The 12951-nt window shown below is 68.0% G+C and overlaps 1 protein-coding gene across 4 annotated transcripts in view; it reads left to right on the top strand.

The window, feature by feature from the left end:
- The window catches only part of SPTBN4 (spectrin beta, non-erythrocytic 4), a 58218-nt gene extending 47497 nt beyond the window's left edge, over positions 1 to 10721 (top strand). For 3 of the 4 annotated variants that reach the window (XM_075915562.2, XM_089769892.1, XM_089769894.1), the window contains 10 exons: positions 15 to 259; positions 2985 to 3123; positions 3522 to 3606; positions 4081 to 4277; positions 4598 to 5127; positions 5812 to 5875; positions 6141 to 6418; positions 7625 to 7798; positions 8339 to 8381; positions 8860 to 10721. In XM_075915562.2, the coding sequence (XP_075771677.2) occupies positions 15 to 259; positions 2985 to 3123; positions 3522 to 3606; positions 4081 to 4277; positions 4598 to 5127; positions 5812 to 5875; positions 6141 to 6418; positions 7625 to 7798; positions 8339 to 8381; positions 8860 to 9021 (1917 nt within the window). In that variant the 3' untranslated portion in view covers positions 9022 to 10721. Of the gene's footprint in view, positions 1 to 14; positions 2952 to 2984; positions 3124 to 3521; positions 3607 to 4080; positions 4278 to 4597; positions 5128 to 5811; positions 5876 to 6140; positions 6419 to 7624; positions 7799 to 8338; positions 8382 to 8859 lie in introns of those variants that run through there. The other variant, XM_089769893.1, reaches the window with a different exon arrangement.
- Positions 10722 to 12951: the final 2230 nt, after the last annotated feature.

Below are 12951 nucleotides of genomic sequence, written 5' to 3'. Positions count from 1 at the left end.
CTGTGCCCGGGCAGGTGCGGCAGCTGCAGGAGGAGGCGGCCCAGCTGCGGACGGTGTACGCCGGGGAGCACGCCGAGGCCATCGCCAGCAAGGAGCAGGACGTGCTGCGGTCCTGGAAGGAGCTGCTGGGCTCGTGCGAGGCGTGCCGGGTGCAGGTCACCAGCACCGCCGACAAGATGCGCTTCACCAGCATGGTGCGCGACCTCATCTCCTGGATGGAGGGCGTGCTCTGCCAGATCGGCGCCGGCGAGAAGCCCAGGTACGGGGGCTGCCGGCTCGGCCTGTGTTCCCCGTCCCTCCGCCCCACAGTGTCCCCCAGACCCATGGCTTCCCTCCGCCCTGCAGCATCCCCCTGTCCCTCAGCATCCCCCCGGCCCGTGGTGTCCTCCCGTCCCTACTCCCTGCGGCGTCCCCCCATTTTCCCCGTCCTGCAGCGACCCCCTTTGACGTCCTGGGGGGGCTGTCTGCTCTGTAACCTGGGGTCCCCACCTGGCTGCGCCGGGTGATTCCCTCTGACTCCCCCACGTGTGGATTGGCCCAGACACCCAGGCCCAGCCTGGGCAGGTAACAAGGCTCTTCCCAGGGGAGAGACAAAGGGAGGAAGGGGGAGACGGACGCCTGGCTGAGGGGCAGGGCCTGGGAGCTGGGCAGTCTGGGTGGAGGGCAGCATGAGGAGAGCAGACTAAGTCCAGAACAGGGGGGTTCAGGGGCCTGGGAACCCCTTTCCCCCAAGAGGACTAGGCTCTGCCCTGGCTCCTGTGTCCGTGTCAAGGCTGCGCTGGATCTGAGAAGCAAGTAACCCTTCAACTCTGCTGGCTGGTGGAATCCTACAATCCTAGGACACCAGGACTGGACCGGAGCTCAAGAGGCATCGAATCCAGTCCCCTGCCCCCATGGCAGGACCCAGCACTGTCTAGACCATCCCTGAGAGACATTTCTCTAACCTGCTCTTCAATATCTCCAGAGATGGGGATTCCACAACCTCCCTGGGCAATTTATCCCAATGTTTCACCCCCCGGCAGGGCAGGAAGTTTTTCCTAATGTCCAACCTCAACCTCCCTGGCTGCAGTTTAAGCCCCTTGCTTCTTGTTCTATCCTCAGAGGCCAGGAAGAATAAGTTTTCTCCCTCCTCCTTAGATACCTGGAAACCGCTCTCATGTCCCCCCTCAGTCTTCTCTGTTCCAAACTGAACAAGCCCAATTCTTTCAGCCTCCTTCATAGGTCATGTTCTCTCGACCTTTCATCATTCTTGTTGCTCTTCCCTGGATCTTCTCCAATTTCTCCACATCTTTCTTGAAATGCGGTGCCCAGAACTGGACACAATCCTCCAACTGAGGCCTAACCAGCGCAGAGCAGAGCGGAAGAACGACTTCTCGTGTCTTGCTCACAAGACACCTGTTAATGCAGCCCAGAATCATATTTGCTTTTTTTGCAACAGCATCACACTGCTGACTCATACTTAGCTTGTGGTCTACTCTGACCCCTAGACCCCTTTCTGCCGTACTCCTTCCTAGACAGTCGCTGCCCATTCTGTGTGTGTGAAACTGATTGTTCCTAAGTGGAGCATTTTGCATTTGTCTTTATTCAACTTCATCTTGTTTACCTCCGACCATTTCTCCAATTTGTCCAGATCATTTTGAATTATGACCCATCCTCCAGATTAGTCGCAGCCCCTCCCAGCTTGGGATCATCTGCAAACTTAATAAGCGTCCTGTCTATTCCAATATCTAACTTGTCGATGAAGATATTGAAGAGAACCGGTCCCAAAACAGACCCCGGCGGAACCCCACTTGTTATACCTTTCCAGCAGGATTGCGAACCATTAATAACTACTCTCTGAGTACGGTTATCCAGCCAGTTATGCACCCACCTTATAGTAGCCTCATCTAAGTTGTATTTGCCTAGTTTATTGATAAAAATATAATGTGAGATCGTATTAAATGCCTTACTAAAGTCTAGGTATCCCACATCCACTGCTTCTCCCTTAGCCACAAGACTCGTTATCCTATCAAAGAAAGCTATCAGATTAGTTTGACATGATTTGTTCTTTACAAACCCATGCTGGCTGTTCCCTGTCACCTTATTATCTTCCAAGTGTTTGCAGACGATTTCCTTAATTACTTGCTCCATTATCTTCCCTGGCACAGAAGTTAAACTGACTGGTCTGTAGTTTCCTGGGTTTTATTTCCCTTTTTATAGATGGGCACTAACTTTGTCCTTTTCCAGTCCTCTGGAATCTCCCCTGTCTGCCATGATTTTCCAAAGATGATCGCTAAAGGCTCAGCTACCTCCTCTATCCGCTCACAAGACTCCTAGGATGTGTGGTGAGCCGATAGAGTATTCTAGGAGGCATTTCATCAGGCCCTGGTGACTTGCAGACATCTCACTTTTCTAAGTGATTTTTAACTTGTTCTTTTATTTTATCTTCTAAACCTCCCCCCTTCCCTCTCGCATTCACTCCGCCAGGCATTCCTTCATCAGGCTTCTCGGTGAAGACCGAAACAAAGGAGTCATTGAGCATCTCCGCCATTTCCAAGTTTCCTGTTACTGTTTCTCCCTCCTCACTGACCAGTGGGCCTCCCCTGTCCTTGGTCTTCCTCTTGCTTCTAATGTATTTATAGAATGTCGGCTTGTTCCCCTTTCTGCCTGTGGATAGTTTGAGCTCGTTTTGTGTCTTTGCCGGAGAGTCACATCCGGCTGTGGAGGGTGGTGCAGGGTCGGGGGCTTCCCAACACGCCGTCACGCCCCCTGTCCCTCCTTCCGTCCCTTCCCCAGCCTCTCTCCCTGCGTCCCGCCACGAGCCCAGGTCCTGGGAGGGTCGCATGCCGCGCCGAGGGCAGCAGGGACCCGGGGTCCAGGCTCGCCCCACTGGTGCCTGACGAGGTCTCTCCGCCCTGGCGGGGAGCGGGTGGCCGGGAGCCCAAGGGCGGGGGCCGCTCGGGGGCCTCGCCCTCCCCCATCGCCCGGCCTGCCCCTCTCCCCAGGGACGTGTCCTCGGTGGAGGTGCTGATGAGCTACCACCAGGGCCTGAAGAGCGAGCTGGAGGCCCGGAGCAAGAGCATCGCGGCCTGCGTGGAGCTGGGCGAGACCCTGGTGCTCAACGGCAGCCCGGCCGCCGAGGAGGTAACCGGGCCTCCCGCCCGGGCCGCGGACATGGGGGCGGGGGCTGGGCTGGGAGGAGGGTTGGGCTGTGGGGCTGGGGATGAGCTGTTGGGGCAGGGCCAGGCGTGGGGATCAGAGCTAGGCTGGGGCCAAGCTGGGGGATGGGAGATGGGCTGGGGGGGGGGCAGGGCCAGGCTGGGGGATGGGAGCCGGACTGGGAGGACTCGGGGGGCAGGGCCAGACTGGGGGATGGGAGCCAGGCTGGGGGCCGGGCTGGGATCTGGCCCCCCATGTCCGTCATGGCAGCCCCCTGCCCTGGATGCTCGGCCTGGGGGGTCAGACAGCCCCCCCGGCGCAGGCCAGGGCTCCCCCCCCCCCGTTGTGCGTGCCGGGGGGCAGACGCCGGCTTCTCTCCGCAGATCAGGGCCCACCTGGCCAGGCTGCTGGGCAAGAAGAAGGAGCTGACGGAGAAGTGGGACAAGCACTGGGAATGGCTGCAGCAGAGTGAGTGCGGGGGCGGGGGGCGGGGGCCCCTCCCTGGCTCTTCGTTGCCACATGCCCTGGGCCAGGCCTGTGGGGGGAGCATGGAGGGTGGCGCCTCCGGGGTGATACGGTTATTGGGGCTGGTGAGTGGAGCCCCCAGACAGAGCCCCCCCCCACGAGGGAAGAGCCACAGGCCCCCTCTAAGGTTGGAAGTCCCAGTGCGGAGTGAGTGGTCCTGTCAACCGTGGCACAACGAAAGGGCTGGGGGTGGGGCTGAGGGTTGGGGCGCAGGGGGGAGGGCTCTGGGGTGGGGCCGGGGTTGAGGGGTTCAGGGTTGGGGCGCAGGGGGGAGGGCTCTGGGGTGGGGCCGGGGTTGAGGGGTTCAGGGTTGGGGTGCAGGGGGAGGGAGGGCTCTGGGGTGGGGCTGGGGTGCAGAGGTTCGGGGTGCAGGCTGCCCGGGGGAAGGGGGCGCTCACCCCTCCGCCCGCCCGGCAGTGCTGGAAGTGCACCAGTTTGCCCAGGAGGCCGTGGTGGCGGACGCCTGGCTCACGGCCCAGGAGCCCCTGCTGAAGAGCCGGGACCTGGGCAGCAGCGTGGACGAGGTGGAGCAGCTGATCCGACGCCACGAGGCCTTTCGCAAGGCGGCTGCCAACTGGGAGGAGAGATTCAGCTCCCTGCGGCGCCTGACCACGGTACGCGCCCTGCCCGGGGCTGGGGGGCAGCTGCAGCGCCAGGGCCCCGGGCCCCAATCCGCCAGCCCGGGGGCAGGGGGGAGCCGCAGGGCCAGGGCCCCGGGCCCCAATCCGCCAGCCCGGGGGCAGGGGGGAGCCGCAGGGCCAGGGCCCCGGGCCCCAATCCGCCAGCCCGGGGGCAGGGGGGAGCCGCAGGGCCAGGGCCCAGATCTGGGGCGGGGGCAGGCGGAGCGCTGGAGGGCTGCGCAGGGGACCTAGCAGGCCGTGCCCGAGGGGGGCCCGGAGGCCTGTGCCTTGAGCAGCGCCCGTCTTGCCTGCAGATCGAGAAGCTGCGGGCCGAGCAGAGCAAGCAGCCGGCCACGCCGCTCCTGGGCCGCAAGTTCCTGGGGGAGCCCGGGGAGCCGGGCCCCAGGGGTGCCACGCTGCTGCGCCAGGCCGAGGTCAAGCTGGAGCGCCAGGACCTGCTGCGGGGCCGGCCAGAGGCTCCGGCGCTGCCCAGCGGGGGCAGGGGGGAGCGTGCCGAGGCGCTGGAGGCCAAGGTGGCCTACGTGCGGCAGGAGATGAAGCCGGAGCGGCTGCAGCCCCGGCTGGACCGTGTGCAGGAGGGGCTGGGTGCCGGCGCCGAGAGGCTGCGCGAGGCGCGAGCGGGGGCAGAGCCGAGCCAGGCCCTACAGGTGCCGGAGAGAGGGGCGGAGCCGGAGCGGGCGCGGGAGCCGCTCCCGGAGCCGGGGCCACAGGAGACGCCCCGCCACGAGCCGTCGGAGAGGCGCCGGGAGCGGCATGAGCGGCGGCTGGCGCGGCAGGAGTCCAGCGAGCAGGAGACGCCGCGCCAGGAGCCCAAAGGGGGCGGGTGAGTGAGGGGCTCCGCACCCGGGCAGGCAGCCGCCGGCGTCTCAGGCCTCAGTGCGAGGCTGGGTCGGCTCGGGTCCTGCGCCGGGAGCTGTCAGGGCTGAGCCCCACGCCCAGCACAGAAGGTGGGGGGCCCACAAGAGGATACCCAGTCTCTAGGGGCTTCTGCTTAAAAGCCCCCCCCCCCGACAGATCCCCCGGCCTTGGAGGTAGCTGCCAGCACCCTGCAGAGGGGAACCCCCCTTTCTTCCTGAACCCAGCCAGAAAGCACTTGGGAACTGTCACGGGGCGTGGGGGGGCCCTGGCCCGGCGCCCCCCTCCGCAGCCAGACTTATTCCTCTCGGGGAGGGGGGGGCCCGGGCAGCATGGGAGCCATGCCCCCCCGGCCACTCCTGCACCCTGTTCCGGCATGGCGAGGGAGCCTCCAGCTGGCAGGGCCCTGGACGGAGGCTGCTTGGCTCCTGGGGGCAGGCAGCTTCCTGCCAGGGTCCCACCCGACCCGGATGGTTTTTTCACGGAAGCAAAAAGAACCCGTTAGCCCCCCCCCCCTCGCTCCCCCATTTCCCTGTGTCCAATCCCAGGCGGCCTCCAGCAGCACCCGGAAATCCATAGGGGGAACGGGGGGTCCCCCGTCTGTGCCCGCCGGGGCCGCGGCGCCCCTCACCCTCTCTCTCTGTGCCGGCAGCAAGACCACGCTGGCGGATATCGTGGAGCAGCTGCAGGAGAAAGAGTCCACGGCGCCGGCCCCGGTGAGTGTCCCGAAGGGGCGGGGGCTGTTCCCGCCAGCGGGATCCGGGCTCACCCCGCCGGGGCGCTGCCTGGGGCCGGCTGCGGAGGGAAGCTGGGGTCCCGTGGCTCGCTCAGTGCCGTGGGGCAGGAGGAAGCCTCGGCCTGCCCCAGGGGAGCCCCCGGGCTGGGGATCAGGGCCAGAGCCCCCCTCCCGGGGGGGGGGGGGGAATGCTGCTGTCCAGGGCCCCCTTCCGTGTGCCTGACGCTCTGCCTCGGCCCCGCCAGCCCCGCGACTCGCCCGCCCACCTGCCCAGCGGCCTGGACCTGCTGCCCGAGCGGACGCCGCGCCCCGACCGGCCGCGGGCCCGCGACAGGCCCAAGCCCAGGAGGAGGCCGCGGCCCAAGGAGCCCGGCCAGCTGCCGGGGGAGACGCGCAGGTCCCGCTCAGCGCCCGCCCAGAGCGCCGCCCCGCCCCCCCCGCCCCCCACCCACACCGTCCAGCTGGAGGGCTTCCTCTTCCGCAAGCACGACCTGGAGGGGCCCAACAAGAAGGCCTCCAACAGGTGAGGGGCTGGGCTGCAAGCGGGGCCCCAGCAGGCGTCTCCCCCCTCCCCCGGGCAGGGACTAGGGCTCTGTGGCTTCCCCCCTCGTGGGCTGTCCCTCCCTGGAGGGCGCTGCCCGCCCCCCTCTCCCTGCCCCCCTGCAGTGGGGCTGGGACTCAGCTCCTAGCTCGGTCACAGACACCCCAGTGACCCAGGGCCTGTTCCTGCCTCCCAGAGGCTGGGGGGGTTCCTGGTATGGGGCTGAGCAGTGCCCAGACCCACGGGCCCTGATCTCAGCCAGGTCCGGGCGGCCCACGGGCCCTGATCTCGGCCAGGTCCGGGCGGGCCACGGGCCCTGATCTCGGCCAGGTCCGGGCGGCCCACGGGCCCTGATCTCGGCCAGGTCCGGGCGGCCCGCGGGCCCTGATCTCGGCCAGGTCCGGGCGGCCCACGGGCCCTGATCTCGGCCAGGTCCGGGCGGCCCACGGGCCCTGATCTCGGCCAGGTCCGGGCGGCCCACGGGCCCTGATCTCGGCCAGGTCCGGGCGGCCCGCGGGCTCTGATCTCGGCCAGGTCCGGGCGGCCCGCGGGCCCTGATCTCGGCCAGGTCCGGGCGGCCCACGGGCCCTGATCTCGGCCAGGTCCGGGCGGCCCACGGGCCCTGATCTCGGCCAGGTCTGGGCGGCCCACGGGCCCTGATCTCGGCCAGGTCCGGGCGGCCCACGGGCCCTGATCTCGGCCAGGTCCGGGCGGCCCACGGGCCCTGATCTCGGCCAGGTCCGGGCGGCCCACGGGCCCTGATCTCGGCCAGGTCCGGGCGGCCCACGGGCCCTGATCTCGGCCAGGTCCGGGCGGCCCACGGGCCCTGATCTCGGCCAGGTCCGGGCGGCCCACGGGCCCTGATCTCGGCCAGGTCCGGGCGGCCCACGGGCCCTGATCTCGGCCAGGTCCGGGCGGCCCACGGGCCCTGATCTCGGCCAGGTCCGGGCGGCCCACGGGCCCTGATCTCGGCCAGGTCCGGGCGGCCCACGGGCCCTGATCTCGGCCAGGTCCGGGCGGCCCACGGGCCCTGATCTCGGCCAGGTCCGGGCGGCCCACGGGCCCTGATCTCGGCCAGGTCCGGGCGGCCCACGGGCCCTGATCTCGGCCAGGTCTGGGTGGCCCACGGGCCCTGATCTCGGCCAGGTCTGGGTGGCGCCCTACTCCCTGGGGCGGCTGTTTCGGCAGGTCCTGGGTGAACCTGTACTGCGTGCTGAGCAAAGGGGACCTGGGCTTCTACAAGGACACCAAGGGGCAGGCGTCGGGCAGCACGCACGGCGGGGAGCCGCTGCTCAGCCTGCACCAGGCCACCTGCCAGGTCGCCAGCGACTACAAGAAGAAGAAGAACGTCTTGAAGCTCGTGTGAGTCCAGCTGCCCACAGGCCCCGCCCTCCCGGTCACGGATGCCAGGCCCCGCCCCTCTCCTGGGTCACGGATGCCAGGCCCCGCCCCTCTCCCGGGTCATGGATGCCAGGCCCCGCCCCCCTGGTCACGGATGCCAGGCCCCACCCCACCGGTCACGGATGCCAGGCCCCTCCCCTCTCCCGGGTCACGGATGCCAGGCCCCGCCCCCCTGGTCACGGATGCCAGGCCCCTCCCCTCCCCCTGGTCACGGATGCCAGGCCCCGCCCCCCTGGGTCACAGACACCAGGCCCCCTCCCATCCCCCCGGGTCACAGACTCCAGGCCCATAGCCCCACCCCATGGGTCACAGACTCTAGGCCCATCACCTGTCCCCCCTCCCCTCACATGGGGTGCCCTGAGCTCCCACTTGGCATCCAGCCCAGCCTGGGGAGGGCAGCGTAGGGGACCGTGTGCCAGCCAGCGCCCCTGCCCAGCATGGCCTATGGGCTGCCCCCTTTGCACCCCGCCTGGGGGCACTAACTGCTGCCTGCCCCCCCAGGACCGGCGAAGGCGGCGAGTTCCTGCTGCAGGCCAAGGACGAGGTAAGACGCGGCCGGGGTCTCGCGGGAGCCGGGCGCCAGGCTGCTGAGGCCGAGGGGGGCGGGGGGGTTCTGCTCCCGACTTCTGCGCCTGCTGCCTCCCGGCAGGCTGGAGCCCTGCGGGGCTTTTGCCACCTTTCCCCTGGCGCTCGGGTCCCGTTGGCCGGCCCCATCCCCCGGTGCAGGGCACTGCCGATCGCCGCGTGGGCACGGTCCTGCTCAGCCTCCTTACGCTGCAAGAGCCCAGCCAGGGAGCCATGTCCCCAGCCGGGCATCCGAGCCTGACGGCCGGCACCTGGCAAGGCTGGGGCCTCTGCCGCGACGCTCCCTCCCCCAGGGGTCTGGCCAGGCATGCCCAGCCCCTGCCAGCGGGCGTGTTGGCAGCTGGGTTCACGTGGCCAGATCCTCGCGCTCCCAGCAGCGTGGTGCTGCCCAGAGGCCGGGGTGAGGGGCTCACGGGGCTCTGGCCTCTCTCCCGCAGGAGGAGATGAAGAACTGGCTCCAGGCCCTGTCGACCTCGGCGCAGGAGCACGCGGAGATCGCCCGCTGGAGCCAGGCGCTGCTCACCACCTCCTCCACCGACGAGGGCAACCCCAAGCGGGACGGGGACCGACGGGCCAGCACGTCCGGCAGGAAGAAGTGAGGCCGGGCGGGGCACCGGGCCGGGAGCTGAGCACGGAGCCCCCTCCTGTGCACGCCCCAGACGGCCCCTCCGCCGGCACAGGACCCCCTCTGGACACGGGGAACCCCCCGCTGCAGGAAGCCATGCCCGAAGAGGGCTCACGGGGAGAGGGGCGCCCCGGAACACACCCCTCCGGGGCGAGGCCCAGGCGCTGGAGGGCCGCAGGGACCCGCCCCATGCCAGAGGGAGCCGCCGGCCGGCCCAGCTCCTCGCCACGGGAAGATATATGCAAATCCGCACCGGGAAATCCACCGGGCTCAGCGCCCCCAGGCCATGGGGAGACCCCTGGGGGGCGCTGGCCTGGCCCCCCTCCTTTCATCCCAAAGGACGTGCCGGAGCCTTCTTCCTCCACGGCCCAGGGCTCCACTGTGCTTCCTCCGCGCGTTCATCCCTGGCTTCCTCCGCTCCTTGGCCCATCGCAGGGCCGGGACAGGCCGGGTTCTGAGCCCGCGCCAGGCCTGGCCCCTCCTGCCCCTCTCCCTGCCCTCCGGTCTGCTCCGGGCTCCCTGCGCTCGGCATCGCGTCCCCGGGGGAGCGGGCTCTTCTGGGGGGCCCCCGCCAGGATCCTGACGTCGCAGCCCCGGCCCCACTGCCGTCCGAGGGAGCCTGAGACTCACCCCCCCGAACCGCTGGTTCCTCCTCCCCCGCCAGCTCTGGGCATGTCCCATGGCGGCCTGCTGGTCCTAGCTCTGCTGCGTGGGCCAGGAGCTCCCTCCCCCGCTGTGTCCCCGCCGGAGCCCAGCTGGACACAAGGGACTGGCCTCTTGCCGGGGTCCCTGCCTTTGGGGCGCGGCCTGGGGCCCGGGTGACGCAGAATCAGAAGTCCCAAAGGAAGGCATGTGCCCCGTGTGAGATCCTAGCGGGCGATGGGCCAGCGCCCCGGCAATGGACCGGAGCCGGGGCAGGCTGCGGGGGGGGGGGGCGGGGGTGAGCATGCATGTCGCCTCTCGCTGGCACCTGGGCCCATCGGTGGGGCTGGTCTGCACGGCTCCGTGCTGCCGTTGGGGTTCCGGAGCATTTCCCGCCAGCGTGACGGGCAGGGAGTCGAGACTCGGGGCCTCCGGCTCGCCGAGAGATCCCACGCCTGCCGGTCCGAGGACGCGTCGCTGCTTCCGTGCTAGTCCCTGTCTGTGTCTCATACGCCACCCCCCCGGCCAGCCCCCCGGCTCCCCGCCAGCCCCCTCCTCCTTGGAACAAGACGGGACCTAAAAACGACGCCGCTTCTCTGCGCCGGAGCCGTTTCCACCTCGGATTTCCCCGCGTGGCCGCAGCCCCCGCTTGCCCCATGTGTCCCAGGAACTTGTACCATAGTGTAATTGCTCTAAATACCGGTTTTCCTCTCCTGTGTAAAGAAACCCTTCCCGAGGTCAGTGCGTTGGGGGGCGGGGGGGCGAGTTAATTTATTTTTTCTTGCTGTACATCTTTGGAGGGTTGGTGTTTTTGAACCAGAGACCGATTTGTAAAGGTTGTACCGGCGGCTGCATGAGAGTAGAAGGCGGCTGCTCCGTCTGCATGCCCACGGCCCCGCGCCTGCGCTCACGCCGGCAATTGGACCAGCCCTGCCGGGCGCCGTACGGTATCTATCCTGTTCCACTGTACCCCTGTCGTCACACCTGGGGGAAGCGTGTTACGCGTGTAGCCAATAAAGGGACAGGAATGGCTGTGGAGCGTGGTTGCAAGCGAAGCACCTGGTCCAGTCTGTTGGCAGAGGGCGCAGCCGGTCCGTGGGGTCAGGGGCTGCAGATGTGGGGGAGACGCCGGCTGCCTCCGGTCTCAGGACCAAGGACTCTGTCTCATAGCCCGTGTCTGGGGCGGGCCTAGCCCTCCACTGCAGGTTACATGCTGGCTCCCCTGCCGTATAAACCGTCTCTACAAGCTTTGCCCCACAGAGCCTGCAGTACATGTAACCACTAGGCTTTACTGCCATGACACGGTCCTTTGAGATCTGCACTGGAGGGATTGTTCGGAGCCGTGTTCAGGGCTGCTGTTCCTAGCAGAGAGCCTCCGGAGCGGGGAGGCCGGATTGAAGACAGAAGTGCGGGATTTCCAGGGTCCGTGGTAGACCCCGGCTGGTGTCAGGGGACTTCCATGGTTCTCACGGTGGGGGACTGTCCCCCAGGATGGCCACACAAGTAAGCCCCCTGCCTGGGCCTGGTCTGAAAGGCCCCAAAACTCCTCGGGTGGGGGTTGGCAGCTCCCAGGGGCCACTGCCAGCAAAATCATAAGCCGGGAAGCAGCAGCTTTTCTTAGACACCCCACTAGGGCCACTGGGTACAGGCTTTGCTGCAGTCACAGGTGCCACACTGCTGTGTGTTCTTATGCTCCCATGCCCTCTCCCCGGGCGCCCCTCTGGTCACCGAGCTGCTAGGCGCAGTCATCGGCTCCCCTCTGCCCACAAGCCTGGGATGCCCCACTGCCTGGTGGTGCCCGCAGGCCTGGCCCTGCCCCCGGGTGCCTTGTGCAGAGGGGGGGAGGTTCCAGGAGACACAGGGGCGACAGGACGTTCCTCCAATCGGGCTAAGCTTGGCAGAGCCTGAAGGGAGCTACCAAGCTGCCCCGGCCCCCACGTCGGCCAGCCTGGAGGGGCCTCTCAGCTGGCTGCTGCACCTGGAGGCGTGGCCCCAGCCCGTGTCCGGGTGTGAGGGAGGCCCCCTGCAGTGTATCCCCAGCTGGGGGGGTCACTGTGACCCACGCAGCGCCCACATGCTGCCTGGGCCCAGCCTAGGGAATCTCAGCCCTCCGCTTGAGCCCGGACCTCCCCGAGGAGCCCATGGGCAGTGGGTGGTGAAACCCACGTGCTGCCACACATCATGCAGGGGTCAGAGGCTAGATTGCCTGCAGCCGCCTAGCTAGCGCTGTGCAGGGGCTCTAGACACCCCAGGAGGAGGGGAGAAGGGCTGCCCCTCCCCCAGCCTGGGATCCAGGCCGGTGGCTGGGGAAGGGTTGGCCTGAACCAGGTGTCTCCCCCAGCCCAAGCGACTGTGGCCCAGACCCCATCTGGCCCTGGAGCTCCCCTGCTGTGGCTCTCCCCCCGCCCCCCCCCCACACTATGGCTAGACTCCCCTAGCCCTGAAGCCCCCTCACACTGCTGGAGCCCACCTCAGAGCCTGCGCCCCAGCTGGAGCTCTTACACCTGTCATGGGATGTGGGGGTTCCCCGGGCCCTGCACCCCCATCCGCAGCCCGACGGAAGGTTTATTGGTTGACAGGGACTCAGTGTAGCTCAGATTTCTTGTGACAGGAACCAGGAGTAGCCAGCACAGCCCAGCTTGGGGAAACGGGCCCGGCGCTCCGGCCCCCGGGGCCCGCTAGCTTCCCTTCTCCCCCACCCAGCTGAAAACTAACTCCCACCCCAGCAACTGCCCACAGCCCTCCAGGCTGCCCCCCCCGCCCCCTCCGTTCCGATTCCCGGGCAAAGTGTCGCCTGACGGAATCCTCCACCTGGCTCAGGTGTCAGGCCGGCCTGGGCCCTTCCCCGCCTGCCTCCCCCCAGGAGTCCTCCCCTAGGGACCCCAACCCCCGCTGGGCACCGGACACACACACACAGAGTCACTGCAGCAGGAATCCCACACGGCACAACACAGCAACCAGTGAATGCAGCCCCCGCCGCGTCACAGCACCCCAACCCTGCGCCCCAGCTGTGAGCCGCTCCCGCCCCTCCCCGACCCCCACCCCCACCCCTGCGCCCCAGCTGTGAGCCGCTCCCGCCCCTCCCCGACCCCCACCCCCAACCCTGCGCCCCGGCTGTGAGCCGCTCCCGCCCCTCCCCCCACCCCCACCCCTGCGCCCCAGCTGTGAGCCGCTCCCGCCCCTCCCCGACCCCCACCCCAACCCTGCGCCCCGGCTGTGAGCCGCTCCCGCCCCTCCCCGACCCCCACCCCCCACCCCTGCG

Source organism: Pelodiscus sinensis, chromosome 18, assembly GCF_052426305.1.
Source record: "Pelodiscus sinensis isolate ZL-2025 chromosome 18, ASM5242630v1, whole genome shotgun sequence".
Lineage (NCBI taxonomy): Eukaryota > Metazoa > Chordata > Testudines > Trionychidae > Pelodiscus > Pelodiscus sinensis.
Note: the sequence above shows the minus strand (reverse complement) of the source record. Positions and strands in the feature narration are given on the sequence as shown.